Source organism: Boleophthalmus pectinirostris, unplaced genomic scaffold, assembly GCF_026225935.1.
Source record: "Boleophthalmus pectinirostris isolate CB_2022bp ecotype Guang Dong unplaced genomic scaffold, ASM2622593v1 HiC_scaffold_3, whole genome shotgun sequence".
Lineage (NCBI taxonomy): Eukaryota > Metazoa > Chordata > Actinopteri > Gobiiformes > Gobiidae > Boleophthalmus > Boleophthalmus pectinirostris.
Window position 1 is genome coordinate 35,121,462 of NW_026571299.1, and position 18,994 is coordinate 35,140,455.

General features: G+C 38.3%; 1 protein-coding gene across 1 annotated transcript in view; it reads left to right on the forward strand.

Moving 5' to 3' along the window:
• Window positions 1-18,418, forward strand: part of srgap3 (SLIT-ROBO Rho GTPase activating protein 3) — a 57,096-nt gene extending 38,678 nt beyond the window's left edge. The window contains exons 7-22 of the mRNA XM_055160243.1: window positions 1,660-1,881; window positions 2,283-2,384; window positions 3,391-3,588; window positions 4,074-4,158; window positions 8,353-8,380; window positions 8,874-8,976; window positions 9,916-9,976; window positions 10,544-10,621; window positions 11,094-11,228; window positions 12,085-12,190; window positions 12,812-13,039; window positions 13,127-13,200; window positions 14,756-14,936; window positions 15,017-15,166; window positions 15,422-15,737; window positions 16,052-18,418. Coding sequence (XP_055016218.1) covers window positions 1,660-1,881; window positions 2,283-2,384; window positions 3,391-3,588; window positions 4,074-4,158; window positions 8,353-8,380; window positions 8,874-8,976; window positions 9,916-9,976; window positions 10,544-10,621; window positions 11,094-11,228; window positions 12,085-12,190; window positions 12,812-13,039; window positions 13,127-13,200; window positions 14,756-14,936; window positions 15,017-15,166; window positions 15,422-15,737; window positions 16,052-16,492 — 2,508 coding nt within the window. The 3' untranslated portion in view covers window positions 16,493-18,418. The remainder of the gene's footprint in view (window positions 1-1,659; window positions 1,882-2,282; window positions 2,385-3,390; window positions 3,589-4,073; window positions 4,159-8,352; window positions 8,381-8,873; window positions 8,977-9,915; window positions 9,977-10,543; window positions 10,622-11,093; window positions 11,229-12,084; window positions 12,191-12,811; window positions 13,040-13,126; window positions 13,201-14,755; window positions 14,937-15,016; window positions 15,167-15,421; window positions 15,738-16,051) is intronic.
• Window positions 18,419-18,994: the final 576 nt, after the last annotated feature.

The following is an 18,994-nucleotide window of genomic DNA, read 5'->3' on the forward strand; positions in this document are numbered from 1 at the left end:
CACTTTTAGGGATGGCAACACTGAAATAATACTGGATCTGGTATCAGTTAAGCGGATACCCTGGTTGGTCTTTTAATTGGACCAGCTTGTAAATAAGACCACTTACAGCCTGATTTTGGCATAGAACATTTCATAATGTTGATGTTTTTATTCATACAAAGCTGTTCAGTAGTTATTTGAAGGATAAATAACAGTCGCATAACACTTTTGGATCTATTGTGTAATAAGTTAACTATGGTTAAAGAACCACAGTTATCTTATTACACTAGCATCAGTTAATATTGGGTATCGACAAATACTTAAAGGGAGTCGATATCAGAACTGAAAAACCTGATCTGTCCATCCCTAATCACTTAAAAACATCATTCACACAATATTGTCTATTTTTTTAATATTTTGCCCACCTCTAAGTATGTCAATGTAATGTTGTAAACAGTAGCTTTATTCATTCCATTGCTAGTTTGTGTATGATCTTGGTACAGCTTTCGATTTGAAACGCCAACAGAGGAATATTTATGAGAGAAATGGTGACCAGGGTAAGTCCTTCTGAGCCTAAAGTCGCTGTATTGGCACCTTTACGGGGCTTTGATGCACTGAATCTCTGAGACTTGAGAGACATGTGACGTTCAGAATCCACCCCAGCCTGAGGAGGAGGATTTGTGTGCTCTGAGTTCAGGCTTGTACGGGCAGGGCACTGAAGGACATGGCACCTTTATAGAGAGAATTATTCATCCTTCTACATTTAAAAAAATGCCAAACCCAGCTGTTTGCATTGTTAGTAGTTAATAAGACAAATGTTCCTACTTGAGGCAATATATTGAATTATCAGTAATATCGTGAATATAGAGAATAGAAGATGCGGTATAAAGTGATATTTCAGCACTTTTTCACATTTGTCTTAGATTTAAACCTCAGCTAGTAAATTTCTGTTAGATGCCCAAAATATAATAAACAAGACATGAATATATTTATATTTTTGTTGCCAATATCACCCATCCACCAGTTTCTTCTGTTATCGACCCATCAGTTACTTCTACCACCAGCCATCAGCCCATCATCACCACAGGAGCTGTTTCTAGTCCTACAAAAATTACACTGCTAATGTTACTGTTATTACTACTGTACTACACCAATAATGCTTTTTTTAATATATAATTTCTTTCTACCTGAAGCAAAAACTACTTGTTTAAACATTGTAAACACTGATTTGAGTAGAAAGACATAGCCTACATTAATTTTCATGCTTTATATTCTCACAACAAACACAATCTAGTCAGTATATTGAGTTACTTTCTCCCAGTGAGAGGCAGTGCTTCCAGTAGATCTGCTAAACAGCCTTAAAGAGCGTTTACTCAGTGATTCACTCTGCTGTCTGTGCCCTCAGCTCTCTCTCCTCACCTCCATCCTCTGCTTAATGAGGTTACTTTATACAGCCCTGTGATAACGCACTGTAATTATCCCTGTGTCTTAGCCTGGCTGTAATTCTCCAAACTAGGCTGCTATTTTAGTAACCCTAATTTGGGACTCAGTCTATTAAAGAGTTGACAAAAGGTGTCCACTTCTCATTAGGTGGGACATCTACATTTAATTAATTAATTAATTTGAGAGTTCATTCATTTATCACGTTATTTCTGACTGTTTAATTGACTTGTGTTGCAGTGCTGTGACCTTGGTTACCATGCGTCTCTGGCCCGGGCCTTCAGGACATACCTGTCTGCAGAGTACAACCTGGAGACATCACGCCATGAGGGGCTGGACGTCATTGAGAATGCTGTGGACAACCTGGACTCACGCAGTGACAAGCACAAGATCATGGATATGCACAACCAGGTGTTCTGTCCCCCCATGCGCTTCGAGTACCTGCCACATATGGGGGACGAGGTGAGGAAATAAAGCAGTGCTCTTAATGTTTATGTTTACAACTTTATTATAAACTTCATTTATCCCCGAGGGGCAATTCTGTTTGCAGTCACATATCAGAGCATAAAAAGATCCCATACACACAGTTCACACAGGTCTGGTGCTCGTACAATATGGATAACAGTGGCACAAAATGCAAAGGCCAGATGCAAAACAGCATGACAATATTAAAAACAAACATAATTACATTTGAATACACTTGGCTTTGCTTTATTAGCAGTGTTTTCAAATTTTGTGTCAATTCCATTCTTTAGTGGGTTGTATGGCTATTGTCGGGGTCACTTCAATTAATGAATTAATTTCAAGCAATTACAACCTCTCCTTTGTTTTCCTTATGTTCTGTATCCTCTGCCTTTGTACAGGTGTGCCAGGTGAGCGCACAGCAGCCTGTTCAGACGGAGCTCCTGATGCGATACCACCAGCTGCAGTCTCGTCTGGCCACTTTAAAGATCGAAAATGAGGAGGTGAGTCACTTCTCATCCGTGTGCCCCATTTTTACACCTGATCTCCAGCATCCCCATCTCTCCTCACACACATGCCCACACAGGCATACACAAGCATGCGCACACACACACACGCACGCACACGCACGCACACGCACACACACGCACACACACATGCGTGCACACACACATGCATGCACACACATGCACACACACACACACACACACACAATGGACCCCTGGGCCAAGTAGGAGGTCCACATCACCATCTGCTCCTATATGCAATTACTTTCCACTGACCTGTGCATCTGGGAGCACTGGCTTTCCTATGATATTGTGCACAAAACATAATATCAAGGTATTACCTTCAGACAGGAGCTAAGTTGAATCCTATGGATGTTTTTGGTGTTGTCTGTTTGTGTTATGATGAGCCCTATTTTATGCGTTGGACAAGTATTATGTCATTACCGACACTGAACTGCACAGTATAGTTACTTGTTTTTTCTATTGCATTGGTATTGCTTGTAAATGTGAAATTCTTTAAACAACAGTTCCTCTTTTGATTTCTTATTGTAATTAGCAAACATAGTATTGTAGAATTATTTACGGAAAAGATATTATCATGTGAGATTTAAAAGCTATCCTAGAGCAATGTCACAGAGATAGTCATAGGTAGACACCAAGACCAAACTGATCTAAATCTAAATGAATGTAATGTAATCTAAATGAACAGCTTTACAAGTAAAACAAATGTTATTAAAACATAAAATAATTTCCCCACTAACCTATCCCTCTTCATTCACCTACAATGATTTATGCTTCACCTACAGCTAAACACTGAATTTTTATGTCATTCCCAAGGTTGTGTATTGTTCAAAGGGTCAATTCATCTTTGGAATAAATTGGCCTTTCTTGGAAATTGCTCACTTCTTGTCCTTGAAAATCTCATCTGTTCCACCACAGGAAAATCATCCACTACTGACTTCAGTGTGGCTGCTTCATTTGTCAGTTGCTTGTTTGCGTGCAGGTGAGGAAAACCTTGGACGCCACCATGCAGACGATGCAGGACATGCTCACCGTAGAAGATTTTGATGTGTCCGATGCTTTTCAGCACAGCCGCTCCACTGAGTCCATCAAGTCGGTGGCCTCAGAGTCCTACATGAGCAAAAGCAATGTGGCCAAGAGGAGGTCCAATCAGCAGGAGACTGAAATGTTCTACTTCTCTGTAAGTCCGATCTGCACTGTGCACTTTAATAAACACTAGTAGAATTGTATTATTCATTTCACTGATAATAAGACCAATGTTAGAAACTAGATTTGATCATTTGAACAGGTAGCAATGCTTCAAATCACATAGATGTATGTATTTTTCTTCTTCTTCTTCTTTAGAATGATTATAAGACTTGTAATATTAAGTCAAATACTTTGTATTTAAATTATTTTCTATTGTCTATAAAATTGTTTTGGTTATGTGGTATTGAAATTGGCATCAAGTATCAAGAGAGTCCTTAGAATCAAAACAGAGTTTGTAATGTTGTATTGTAACAACTCTGCCAACACCGGACAGTTATTTATTGGAGGAATGTTTCAAAAAGCTGGTCGGTCCTCACATATTTCCACTGGTTTAATTATTTTTTTTGTGAAGTGGAGAAAACTAAATCTCCACTTCACCTTTCCCTGTTTAATCTGTTAATTTTTGCTTTTCTGTAGAAATTCAAAGAGTTCCTAAATGGCAGTAACCTCATCATTAAGCTGCAGGCCAAGCACGACTTATTAAAACAAGCCTTAGGTGAAGGTAAGAGACACCCTTTTTATCTCCCATTGTCAGACATGATTTGGTGCATTTTAATAGTGTGTGGGTACAGTCCTGGTCCTGTAATTAAGGTCCATATGAGTGGCCCTTTACCACTGTCAAATTACTGCCTTTAGGGTTATGGGGCTGCTGACTTCAACTAAAGAGGAGATGTCAAGATGAACAATATATACCCACTTAAATCACTGTAAAAGTTTTAGTTTTTAAAAAGGTTAGTCAGAACATCCAAGTAATGATTGAAGCAATTTTCTTTCTTTCTTTGGGGGAGGTAAAGTCTAAATCATGTTGCCAAGCCAGCCAGCTATTTTTCTCCTATAAGCAATTACCACAAAAATGTGTCTTTAAAATAGTATCAGCACTACGCCACTAGGCCTGTCATGATAATTACTATATCAACTTATCGTTCAATATATGAAAGATGGAACAATATATTTTGGAGCTTTTTTTTTTTTTTTTGTCATTGCAATAGTGGGGAGATTTTTGCTATTCTTATGTAATAAGGTAATATTTGAGCTGTAGAGGGTGGAATAAATATCTTCTATGGCTAATTATTAGTTCATTGTGCTGTGTATTTGTTGGAGCTCTGTCCTTTTAATGATATTGTCTATTTAAAGTGGTTTACTTGGATTACCCTGCTTTATTTAAATAGTGTCAGTTGCAAGTAGTTTCAGTATTATCGCAATATTTATCTGTGGTGTTATATCGTGCTTCAAAATTGAGGCAACAAATTCAGACAAACAAGAATTGGATTTGGAATAAAGATTGTTTTGGTAAATGTTCTAGACCAGTTTCACAACAAAGACTGTCTGGTGGGTGAGGTTATTGTAGTTATTGTGGTGGATAAAATGGAGATGAGATTGACTTGCTGTGATGTCACACCCAGACAAGACTCTACATTTGCATAAATTACATTAATAGGGTCATAAATTCAAGTGTGAGCCATGCAATATAGACCAATACAGTTAATTTACACTATACTTCAGCAATACCATGATGCAAATTTGTGAGATGAGGAAAATTTACCTTATGTCTGTAATAATGTGTTCTATTGTTTGAATGTTTCACATATTGGGAAAACCTTATAATGTGTGATTAAGAGACAATAATATAATTTAAAGGGATTAACCTCACTAGAGCTGTTATCTATTTTTTGGAGCTCACCACATTGTGGACATACTAATCTGCTTATCTCCTTTTGGTTAGAACCCTATCTAGTTAGGGACCATATATATTAACGCCAGGGGGGAAGATTACCATTTCCAGGTTGGAGAAAATAAAATCCCTTTCCCCCTGTCCTTCCCATGGGCCCCTCCGTCCCCTCAGCCGTGAACAGTTTATGTCCAATCAATCAGAAAGACCAGCCTGGCTTGTGTCTGCAGCTGCTGCTCCATCAGGACTGCACCTTAATAGAAGAGGCACCAGACAGAGACAGCTGAGGCACAATATTAACAATGGATTTAATAATTAATATAGTCTGACTTTGTCTTTGTGCTACATAGTGTGTTCAGTACATATTAACAACAGTACAATATTAGAGGATCATTTACATATAAATAACTGGTACAGAAGAGATACCTTTACTTACAAAAGGAAATAATAGTTGCAGTAGTAGAATGCAGTAGTATGACAATGATAATTAATAGGGTTAATATTGATAATGATGACAATTGTATACAATTAATAATGGGACTATATGGGAAAGTTATAAGTATTCTTTTCAGTAAGTGACTTAGTTGTTAGTAGTAGTATTAGTAGCACTAGTGTAATGGCATGGTAATAGTATGGTATTTTCAATGTATTTCACCAACTTTTTTCACAAACTTCAGTGAAAATTGTGGCAAGAAACAATACCTGCTCCATAGTTTCTGCATATTTATTTCTAGACTGTTTATATGCAGCAGCCCAGGGCATATGGCACACCAGGTACCACCCGTTTTGAATTATTCAGGTGATCAATCAGAGTTGCTCATTAGCCCTGCACTTTAACAACCAAAATAGTGTTTATGAACCTTTATGCTCTGGGAAGCGTGACAGAGGAGCACAGCACTGCCTGGTGTGGGCCACATGGAGCTGGCCTATAACTGCATATATTAACAAAAAACAAACATTATGCTTTAGCAAACAGAAGGGGACATGCTAGGCGTCCTGCCAGCACATGCGGCATTAAGAATTCCCTTGTTTATAATTAGACAGATCTACAGAGCATGTGTATGGGAAAATATCATATAACACTGTATTGTTTTTCATTGCATTGGCTCACAAAAACACCCAGAAGTTAATTGAGATGTGCCAAAATTTTTTTTTGGAGATTTGCAGTAATTTCCTAGAGACTTATTCTAATCTTGCATACATACATTCTCCAACAGGCTCCTACAGCTTCGCTCAAACAGTGAGCAATGCAGGACTACATTCATACTATACTCCATACAACTGTACAACAACTCACCCTTATTTAACAAATAATACTCCCTACAACTCTACAACAACTCACCCTTATATAACAGATAACCCTAATAATGTCCTGTCAGTCATCATGTCATTTTGCACTGTCTTTCTATGACCTCTTGTATAAAGCTGTGATTTTATAATTTATTACTTATCTTTCTATTTTATTTTGACTTGTACATTTACATTTATATAATCATTTCTCATTTCACACCTGTCTCTTGCTATCTTTTTTGTTACTTATTTAGAATTTATTATTACCAATTATATTTTTGCTCTTTGTTATTATATTATATTTTGATGTGTGAGCTACTGTGTCCAAATAATTACCCTTGAGGATCAATATAGTTTGTCTAAGTCTAAGTCTACATACATACTGCTTGCCTAACCTTAATCTAAACCCTACCCTTAACGTTTTGAAACCAATATCATAACTTTAAATCATGTTATGCATCTGATAATCTGACCTGATTTTTGTCCTTGTAAGGGAGACAGGTCCCCATGATATGAGTGTGTAGTGCAACTTTAGTCTAAAATATTTCTCAATTTTGCTAGTATTTTTACTGAAATAATTCACCATCAGATAGATCTTTCCAAATCTAAATAAGAGCAATATATTGTGCTGAGGTGACATTGTAGTCAGACTAATTTAAAGGCTGGGTGGCCATAGGTAGACAGGCCATCACTCAGTGCAATGATGTCTGGGAAATGTAGTGTTATTTCTTCAGCTGAATGCTCCGGAGACCCTGTCCCATCTGCCGCTATGATGCGCTGAGAATAGTCTAGCCTTTGCTCTTCATGTCTATTGTCCAACAAACAAAAGAAAAACCTGTCAAGATGATGTGCACCCATTGTAGCCTCTCTGTCACCATGACCCCTGCCCATTCTGAGGGCCAGTTAGAGGCACAGACAGAAGGACAAAATAAACCCTCAGAGGTACGTGATACTTAATCAAACGCATTGTAATTAAATGTATATGGTCAATATGGTTGTCATATCTTAACAGCTCCAGCCTATACAGTAACACCTAAAAAAACAAACAAACAAACAAACAAAAAAACATAATTCTTACTGTCAGTGTCCTCTCTCCACATGTAACCTGATGTGACCTACTTGTCTCCATGGAGAACGATAAGTGCCATACTGTGAAACATTACAGACCAAGCAAGATTATCTCCATGGAGACAAGGAGGTGGCTGACCCTCAGCCAGAAAAGTTGCATAGTGCACATTTACACAATGATAACCTTACTAGTAGTACTTTTCTTGTATCATATAATTTGCCTTCAGTATATAAAATGCCTACATGTATACCAATAGGCCGACTAACTATTAATACTTTAAAAACATCTCTAATTGTAACTATATTTTTTGTGATTTTTCTTTACTTTAAATTACCAATTAGGAAGTATATTTCCTTCTTTAATGTAGATCTTGAGTTTTTTCTGCTCAGACCTAATGCATACTCCTGAAATGGTATCCCACTCTCCCTGGTATTTCTCAGTTAAAAGAGGCTCTCCCCTCAGGACTTCCTCACAGCTCTCTCCCCAGTGACTCTGTAGTACTGTGCTATAAACAGTGTTAGCTCGATTCCTCCTCTGTTCAATAATTCTCATGTTGTGCCTCATCAAAGTGCTCAGTCAGGCTGCACACTGGAGCCTGCATAATGTGAAGCATAAAGATCATGCTAATGCTAATGCTAACACATCTCCCTCTGTGCTTGTCTCTGCAGGGGAAAGAGCAGAGTGTGGGACTACAAGGTAAGGACAATTTCTAAAGCCAGGCAACAAAATGTCATATACTATTATACATGGTTTTGATTTACTGGATTACTCCTGTTGCAACACATTTACAGGACCTTAACGGGCAGGGGCACCTTTGCAAATAATGTGCATGTCCGTTACGAGACTATATCTGAAGTGAATATGATTAAGTGTGTGCACTGAACACTCTTTCATTCATGACTTTCAACCTCCATACTTTTTACTATTTAAAAGTTGTTTGGTTTGTTAATTGCTATCTCAACGATCCTGATTTTTCATCACTCTAAAACCCATGCATAGATATGATATTTGTAAAAGCCTAGTCATGTGTTACATATAAAATACACTTGGTTAGGATTCTTTTGAGAAGAACTACATTGTTAGATATTTTTTACTATATTTCTTTCTGCATGTCTTGCATGTATATATTTTACTTTATCAATTTTACAGACTGTATCATTTTATGTTTCCTTTGTCCATCATTCCCCAGACCTCCCAGTCTGCCCCCTAAGCCACAGAAAATGCGGAAGGCTAGACCTCGCTCCTTATATAACCATAAGCTGTTTAATGGTGACATGGAGACGTTCATCCAGGTATCCGGTGATGGTGATGTGCCCTCTCTCTCTCCTCTGGACCTTCTGTCTGCTCCAAAATGCCTTTGTTTAACCTACAGTTCCGCTTTCCCTGCAGATCAGCTGTCTCCTTATTTCTCCCAGAATCCCCAGCCCCATCAGTCTCTGTGACTGAAATGACAGGAGATTAAAAATGCACCTAACTTCTCACTCTAGCTTCCCTTTGGCCTGTCCTTACTCGTTGCCCTCTAACCTCTAGGGGTCAGTGTGTCACTCGATCCATGCTAACTGTGTGCTTGTCTGCCTCTTTTCCTCTGCTTCTCTGTGCTTTGCTGCTCCCTCTGTCCCAGAGGAAGGAGGAATGCTCGAGCTCGCATTCAGGTACCACTTGTGTTAACAGAAATGAAAGCAACTTCTTATCACTATAATGCATGCAAGAATACATCTCTTAATAGACCAGACCTTTCTTAACTTTCAATCAAATTTCAAACAAGTTTCATGCATCGTCAATAATCATTTTATTTTCCAATTTGATTTAATTATGACACTGTTTCATTTGCATTCTATAATGAGCATAATGTTTTCAGATGGACTTCCGTTTCTAGCAGAGGAAAAAGTGTATTTATGCAGCTAATGGCTATTCACAGTCTGTAGTCTAACTATACCACTGCTTTATTACTTTCACCAGCATCTGTTTTGATAACACAGTTTACTATTGCACTGCTGTTGTTGCCCATACACATATTAGTATTGTAATCTGTCATCTCCCCACACTTTATATGTTTGTGTCTGCTGTGTGTGCTGTGTGTGTACTGTGTGTGCGTGTGTGTGTGTGTGCGTGTGTGTGTGTGTGTATGGGCACGAACGAACTGTGTGTTACTGTGAAGCGCATTGGGTGTGTTGAAATTCTGAAGTATTATTATTATTACCTTTTCATATCATTTTTGTATTTCTCTCCAGGATTCAGGTCAACCCATCCCACTTGTTGTCGAGAGCTGTATCCGCTACATCAATCTTTATGGTAAAGCCCCCCTTCTATGTCTAACTCTTGAATGAAAAGGGCAGGAAGTGACTGCAGCACTACTGGAAGGCTCTCAGGTCTCATAAGAAGTGACAGGTGCCATTGAAAAAGGCCATATATTTCCCCAAATGGCCTCTAGCTTTTTTTTTTTTTTTTTTTTTTTTTAAGTCTGACCCTCGGTTCTCTGCTGCCAGTGATTTTGACAAGCTCATAACAATAGATCTCACACATTGGCTTTTCACTTTCAAAACTCCCATTGGTTGTTGTTTTGGTCAATGCCCCCTCTCCCTGTCTACCTCCACATCTGTGCCGTTGCTATAGCCTCCAGGCCTTTTCCCCTGGATCTGGAGCAAATGAAACTCCAGAAAACTGATTAGGTCTAGGCTAACTGAAACCATATGTTGCAGCCACACGAGGGGCCTCTCCTGGAAAAATACGCATCCCTCTTTGACTAGATTACATTTCCTGCACCGTTTTATGTGTTTCCATAGACCTGACTTCGGTGTGCTCAGATTATTGTCACCATTGTTGTTATAATCTCACGCATATTTCTTCTGTTTGTTTTAGGTTTGCAGCAACAAGGCATATTCCGTGTACCAGGGTCACAGGTCGAGGTCAATGACATTAAAAACTCATTTGAGAGAGGTGAGTATGGATGTGCTAATGTTTGGATATATCAAATATCATCAGTAGTTGTAAATAACAAGATTTTTTTTTAAGATTAAAGATTTTTTTTTAAGTGCTGAAGTGTAAAATATTCTCAGTTAAATTCGTTGTTACAAAGATATATGTGGTTACTTTATGTTAGACAAAAGAATATGACTGAAATATGATATGACATAGCATATGTATTGTATTTTATAGATGAATAATTAATATATCCTACAGAAAAAGCAAGATGAACACTGACATCATTCAGTGTTTGTAAATAAAACTACCAGACTGCACCAGATACAGGCTATTTATATTTTAGCAGTTTGAAATGCAAATAATAATAATTAGCACTTGAAGTATTGCAGCAGCAGTTGTAGTACACCTGTATATGCAGCAGTTTAATAAATAAGTACTTTGTAACAATATTTCCAGCCTTAATGCATCTCCATTTGTGTTTTCTCAGGTGAAGACCCACTGATTGATGACCAAAATGAACATGACATTAACTCTGTGGCAGGAGTGTTGAAGCTGTACTTCCGAGGCCTGGAGAACCCTCTCTTTCCTAAAGAGCGCTTTTTAGATTTCATCTCCACCATCAGTAAGTAGCCAGCATAGACTGTATATATTAAATAAATTAACATAGGTAATCCAATTAGCAAGTGTTCATGGGTAGGCTTCCGGCTCCATTGACTTGTATTAACCCACTCTACGTGATTCTGGTGTTTTTATTTAGCTATTTTGTCTGTAAATAAATTCCTATTCAAAATATGGAACTGGCTCCAAATTCACTCCGGTAACTGCTAGCATCATGAGCTTCATTTGACTGGAGCTGAACGCTATGGGTGATGTCACACTCTCTTAGTCCACTTCTTTATACAGTCTGTGATAGCCAGCCACAAGAAGTCATAGTGATCATCAAATATGTCCATTAAAGTCTCCTCGCGAAAGAAGAGAAAGACATGCAGAGCAGCACATGGAAGCAATCTAAACTCTGGAGCACTCTACTTGAGATTTAGCAGGCTACATGTAAAGAGGAGTGTGCAAGCCGACCACAGAAAGGCCTCCCTGTAGTTTGGGATGGTTTGAGCCCATACCATCAATATAGAAGGAAGCGAAGTAAAAGTGTGGCTTCAATTAACATGCAAGGTTTACAATCTCCTATGTTATTTTACTGGACATTTGTGTTACTTTTCAAATGATGAAACACTGTTGCCAACTTTATGCATAGAGTCTATCACTGCAACTATTGGCATTAAACAGTACTTTACATATGTATTTCACTGCAAATGTTAGCACTGTGTAATATGATAGCAGATCCTCAAATGGGGTATTCTCTGAGCAGACCTTCCAAGGATCTACAGTTACCATTTTTGATAATGAAGCATGCATTTTCTCTGCTTCAGTGCATTGCTACTCGTTTCACTAAACCTTCTGTATGTTTACTTTTATTTCAGAGCTGGATTCTGGAGTGGAAAGAGCCCATCACATCCAGCAGATTGTTGTGACTCTTCCTCACACCATTATTATTGTCATGAGATACCTGTTTGCCTTCCTCAACCAGTAAGTTCTCAAAACAAAGAGTTTCTGTGCTACATAGCAAACTCATTTTAAGTAAAATTATGTGCAGAATTACAGATGACAGGCGGGTGCTTGAGACTTTTAATATAGGAGACTGACTTGGATTGGTTTCTTTATTATTAATGGCTCATTTTTAACACTTTTGAAAAACCTGTTTTACTATACAAAGCATAAAAGTGCACTCTTCACTGTGTAACCTGCGTGCCTAGTCCAGCACTGGCTTGTTTCCATGAAGATCTTTGCTTTGAATGTTCCACAGTATTGCATTAAACTGGCTTATCTGCATAGAGACAAGCAAAATATGGAAACAGGTGAAGTTGCAGGTCAGTTCAATGAGGAGGCCAGCCTAATAACTGTAAGGATGTATGTATTTTTGAGCAATACAAACACTTGTATTTGAATAAATGAAAGAATGAATAGTGCAATAAAAAGAAAAGATAGAGTGCATCTTTAATTTCTCTCTTTAAACGACATCTCTCATGAAATAGAAAGATCCACTTGATCTATGTGCTAAAAGTGAATAATAGGCCAATTATATTTCATACTGATTATCTGTAATGTAATAATAATGTTTCTATTTACTAATATATATATTTTTTTCAGTTTGTCTCAGTACAGTGATGAAAACATGATGGATCCATACAATTTGGCGATCTGCTTTGGTCCCACGCTGATGCCCATCCCAGACGGCCAAGACCCTGTCGCCTGTCAGGCTCATGTCAACGAAGTCATCAAGACCATCATCATCCACCATGAACTCATCTTCCCCAGTCACCGCGAACTGGACGGACCCCTCTATGAAAAGTGCATGACTGGGGGCGAGGAGTACTGGTGTGTTTGATGGCCCATTTATAAACATCAACAGTTAATTCACATTTCAAATATTCACTGTGATGGCTTCTAATTTGCCTCTTGTAGTGACAGTCCTCACAGTGAACCTGGGACCATTGATGAAGCTGACAATGGCACTGAGCCGCACACCAGTGATGAAGGTTAGTTTCTAGGTTGTGTTATATGTAGCATAGGAGGCCTAGGTTCCCATGATAAATAACATTAAAATTAGACTAAACTTTACCTTTCTGTGTCCTAAGATCGGTCCCCATTAGTTATTATCATAGCAATAATATAAAATAATATTCTTCTTATAAAGATATAATTTAAACAAGTGCATACAATGAATTTACTGACAACAATCATTGTGAAGCTGATTTACAACAACCAAATACATGCAGACTGTCAAAGTCAGTGGTTTCAAGTGTTCAGATAAGGTGTCCATATATGACTTGAACTGAGTAAAGTAAAATCTTGCAACCCAAAGCAAGGAGTTGGTTCTGCTTTTGGTTGGATAAACACTAGTATGATTAAATACTCATCTGGTTGGGTTGGTTGTTGATGTTAGTTATATGCCTTTGCAGACTAAATATTTTAAGAAAGAATTTGATTTGTGGAAATAGTCCCAGGTTCATGTCCTAAGTCCATTTTGTTGCAGAGGTTTGTGCTGTTTCTATCTGAAGGCGATCAGTGTAAACAGTGTTGGCATGCGGTGCTTATTCTTTGATCTGCCTTCCTGTACATGTGCGTGTGTGTGTATGTGTATGTGTGTGTGTGTGCGCATTTGTTGTGTGTGTCTTCTCTCTGGAGTCGCGACCCTCCTCCTCTATCGCTCTTTGTTCAGTGTTAGTCAGCAAATCCCCTGAGACTTTCTCCTTTTGTGCAGCATTTCCACAATTCTCCTTTGAGCTTTGAACACACCAACAAAGGCTCAAAACATGGATGGCACACATAATCAGATGTCATTGCTTGCTGTCTGTGAATTGAGAGATCTGTTGTGGGTAGTTTACAAAGTCAAATTAGTCAAATTCAGCCAAAGTTTACCACACCTTGCTATTTCTTTCATTTATTCCGTCTTTGATGTGTGAACAAAGGAAAACAGTTGATAGGGAGAGGCATGAGCTGACCTCTTGCAGTGGTGAAAGATTTCTCTAAACGTTGCCTTGAGCTTTTCTTTAGTTTGGCTTTGTTATGACAAATCTGTCCTCTGGTAGCAAAAATGTGTTTTCTTGTAAATTAATTTTATAGTTGTGGACTGTAGTGCCCCCTGCTGGCAGACACATTCAGATAAAAACATACTGCTTGTGCTAGATTGAATATTGAATATTTAAATTTCAAAATTCTGGCAGTTTTCTTAAAAAAAAAAAAAAAAAAAAAAGTCTTCAAATCAAGTCCTTTTGTTATTGACATTCCGCTGAATTCAAGGGGAAAAAACAATACAATAATGGCTTTATTATTTTTTAAAACTCTTCATGCTCTTCATGGCAATTTGGATGAATATAGACAGAGTGAGTGTATATAGGTTCATGTTAGAATTCTTTATTCTGGATCCAAATTAGTTATTACCAAAGCTAATAATAATAGAATATAATATTTGGATGCTTTGAAGGTCAGTTCTTTCTACATACAACCTACAACCAAGCAAATTCTCTCCTTAATAATTTTTTTTTGCATGAACTTTGTACTTTGTTTCACATTTTCCCTGTGTCTTTATAGAAGTGGAGCAGATCGAGGCCATTGCTAAGTTTGACTATGTGGGCCGCAGTCCAAGAGAGCTGTCCTTCAAAAAGGGAGCCTCTCTGCTGCTCTACCACCGTGCCTCGGAGGACTGGTGGGAGGGGCGCCACAATGGGGTTGATGGACTCATACCGCACCAGTACATTGTGGTGCAAGACCTGTGAGTGTCTACACAGATTTTAGATAGTGATAAGTTATAAGTAAGAAAAAGGGTTATTTGTATTGTTTTTGTTCTTCCAGAGATGATGCCTTCTCTGATAACCTGAGCCAGAAAGCGGACAGTGAAGCGAGTAGTGGACCGTTATTAGATGACAAAGGATCTTGTAAAAATGATGAGCCATCTCCAAGTGAACAAGCCCATGACTACAACTATGGAGGATATATGGGAAGGTACACTAAGTAAACAACCCAGTTTTGGGCTATTTTAAGTCTAGGTTCTATAGCGATTAATAAATGCAATGAAATGAATGATGTGAAATGTCCCAAATGTTTTGGGGTGTAGTACATTGCTTGCTTATTGCTGTTGTCACTATAGCAATATCACTTCCTAATTTCCCTATTCCTTACTTCCTTACTTATTTACTAATATTTACATAAATACAAATTTATATAAAATACACCTAGTTACTCTGCTTCTCTCCACAGGGTCAGGTTACGTTCTGATGGAGCAGCTATCCCCCGTCGTCGCAGTGGGACAGACACTCAGAGCCCCACCAGAGGCACAGAAACACCCCCTCGAGCTGCCGCCTGTCCCAGCAGCCCACATAAGATCTCCATCAATAAGAGCCGCATGGAGAGCCCAGAGAAGAGGCGTCTGGGGACATTTGGCAGTTCAGGCAACGTCAACTACCCCGAGAGGAAGGGCTACCCAGAAGGACACCCTCTGAGACCGGTCCCAGGGGCCACTCGCCACAGCAGCCTTGGGGATCACAAGTCCTTAGAGACAGAGGCACTGGCTGAGGTTAGAGCATTTCAATCCACCTTTTGGTTTTACTTTATACTCAAACTCAAGCCAGTGGAGTGACAGATCGGGATCTTATTAACTTTAATTCTACATGACCTTGGTTTAGCTGTAGCTGTAAGAAATAATTCTATCCTTAGCTGTCACTCAAAAGTGGTGAATAAGGAACCTTGGTCAGTGGCCATGACATTGGTTGCCATTTTAAATGCCTTTTGTCTGTCCCTTTAAAATAAACAAACAGATAACTCAAATATGCTGATGTTTTTCCTTCTGTGGTTATGGATCATGATTAAAATGTAAATACCTTCTTGCAGGACATTGAAAAGACCATGACTACAGCCCTGCATGAGTTGCGTGAGTTGGAGCGTCAGAACACGGTGAAGCAGGCCCCTGATGTGGTCTTGGACACTCTGGAGCCCCTAAAGAACCCTGCAGTGAGCTCTGAGCCGGGCAGCCCTCTCCACACCATCATGATCCGGGACCCCGACGCAGCCATGAGACGCAGCAGCTCCTCCACCTCGGAAATGATGACCACATTTAAACCTGCCCTATCCGCTCGTCTGGCAGGGTCGCAGCTCCGCCCCCCTTCCATGAGACCGGTCCGCCCCGCCCCCACTGCATCACATCGCTCCAGTAGCTCCAGTTCGTCCGGTGTGGGGAGTCCCGCCATCACCCCGACTGAAAAAATGTTCCCCGCTAATAGCCCCTCAGCTAGCTCCAACATTAGCGACGAAGCATTGGATAAACCTATGTAGCACAGGTGGTAGGAGAGTGGCGGTGTGGTATGTTTACTAGCCCACGTGTTCAATTCAGGATATAGTGTGTTACCATGGAGATGCGTGGTTGAAAAAAATTCTCAAGAAGTGACAGGAAAATGTTATTCTAAATGTGTAGAAAGCATTTAAGTTTTACCTCAATTTACAATCAGTGGCCATGTTTTTCAAGGACTGAACTAATGCAAGTACAGCAATACTTGAGAAAGAATTTGTCCAACTCTTGAACCCCATCTGAAATCTACAATTCCATACCATTGTTCCTGATAAGGTATTAAAACAAATATCAAGTATGTAGCATTGTACAATTCTCCTGCATGTATTGGGAGAGAAAAATAGAAGCACTGGACAATTTGTGTAGGCTTTAAAAATATATGTTCTGATTCTGAATTTGTTGGTGTTCTTAAAATAATTTTAAAAAGCACTAATCTGAACTTTACAACTGAACTAAACAACCTTATAATTCATTTGAGTTTGGACAATAGATTTTATGTTCTTTATCCTGTGTATGAACTCCCCTAAGATTCTTGTGGTAAATGTGTAAATAAAATAGCGAGTACTACTTTTGTACATCCTCCTGAATGGACTTCCATTAATCATGTTTAATTTTGAATATGCTTTTCGATGCACATGTCATGCATCCATACTGTGATCTCTGAAAGCTTTTTGATAAATGCACTGTAAATAATTTTGTGAAGAAGCCGTGAAAACGCCACAATAGTTTTTTGTTTTTTTTTACAATCAACAGTAAAAACTTGAAATGTTTACATTCAAGATATAGTTTATGTTATGGACATGTAACAGTTTTAAATCCATTATGTCTTTACCTGTTCTTATTACACAATTATTTATTTTCCTCATTGGTCAATCTTGGCACTCTTGTACTCAGCATCCCAAAGAGCTCGATATCTTCTGCATGTTTTGCGCTGTAAAATGTTTAACGTGTATTATTAGCAGTTGGACTAATGGTTGTATGTGGTGCCTTGCCTTGGTAATACAAACAAAATATTTTTTAATGGTTTGGGCCTTTACTATTTATAAAAATTCTGAATTTGCTTGTCAAAGAATCTGCGGTAATAGCATGTAAAAACCAGGCACTGGATCTGCCCACACACCAATCATCCATTCAAGTTATACCACAAAAAAAAAATCAGGAAAATCAACAGCAATCAGAACTGCAAATCTCACGGTGCTCTGCCTCACCCTACTGGCCACCGCCGGTATTGTCACTTAATAATTCTTGGGAGATCTTTTCTACGTTTGTGTTAATTAAATATGCATACTCTTGCAGGTAATATCAATTTCATAGGACATTTAATTGTAAATGTATCTAGGTATCTTTGTTATTATTTATAGCATAAACAAGCATTTGAGTGCCTTTTGTGCACAGTGTCAGTTTTTAAGATTACTTTACTGCAATATTAATTTGTTAAGGACTGTTGATTATTTTTATCTATGCCTCAGAAAATGTACAAATATGTAGAAATAATGGCTCCTGTTGTATGGGAGTGACTACTGTACTGCTGGTAAAACTCAGTGGACTCATCTCATGTTCTTTTCTCATGTTGGTTTATTTCTGTGATCTACCTGTGCTGTTGTTGAGCCTTATTGTCATTGCTTTAAAAGGTCTTATAGTATTGTAGTATCACTGGTGGAGACATCTGCATATATTTCCCTGTGTTGAAAATTTGTAACTTGGATCCATTTGATTTGCTGTGTTCAAGTTGATATTGGCAAAAAAAGTGATGGCTGGTAGTGCGTAAAGACTGATGACAATGACCCCTCCCCTCCCACATCCTCTCTCTCACTGTGTGTCTAGTCTTGCTGTTCCGTTTGTTGATGAGTGGTTGGTTTAAACCGTGTGATGTAATGTACAACATACCCTTGAATGGATGTTTAAAAGTTCTGCGTCTGAATAAAATATTATTGCTCTGTGATGCAATGTCTTTTTTTTACTTATTCAATGAAAGCTGTTGATTTAATTTTTTTCATTCGTCCATTTTCTCATGGTTTGAGAATGCTGTAATTTTTCAAACTAATTAACTTGTCTCTTTTGTTAATTTAAGATAAATCTGCAGCTTCAATTTGAGTATTTATAAAAACTATTTTTTACTGGCTACCCAGTGTCTTGTGACAACATTGATTTGATAGCTTACTGGCTGGTGGATGCCTCTAATGACATCAGTGTTTACTTCTTGGTATAAGATGCGTATAATAAATAAAAAAAAATACATAGTACAGATTATATGTGAATAATTTCTCCCTGGTAATATGCATCATGATGAGCATTTTGGACATACAGGCTCTTTTTTTGGTATTTTGAGGAGGTAGTCATTGTTTTAGATACATTTGTTATTCATCTATATATTTATGCATGCATGTATGTATTTATTTACTTACTTGTTCATTCATTCATTCATTCATAGTGTATACAATGAAGTGCTTCTATTTTTAGCACAGTGGACGTCATTCTGCTCATGGCCA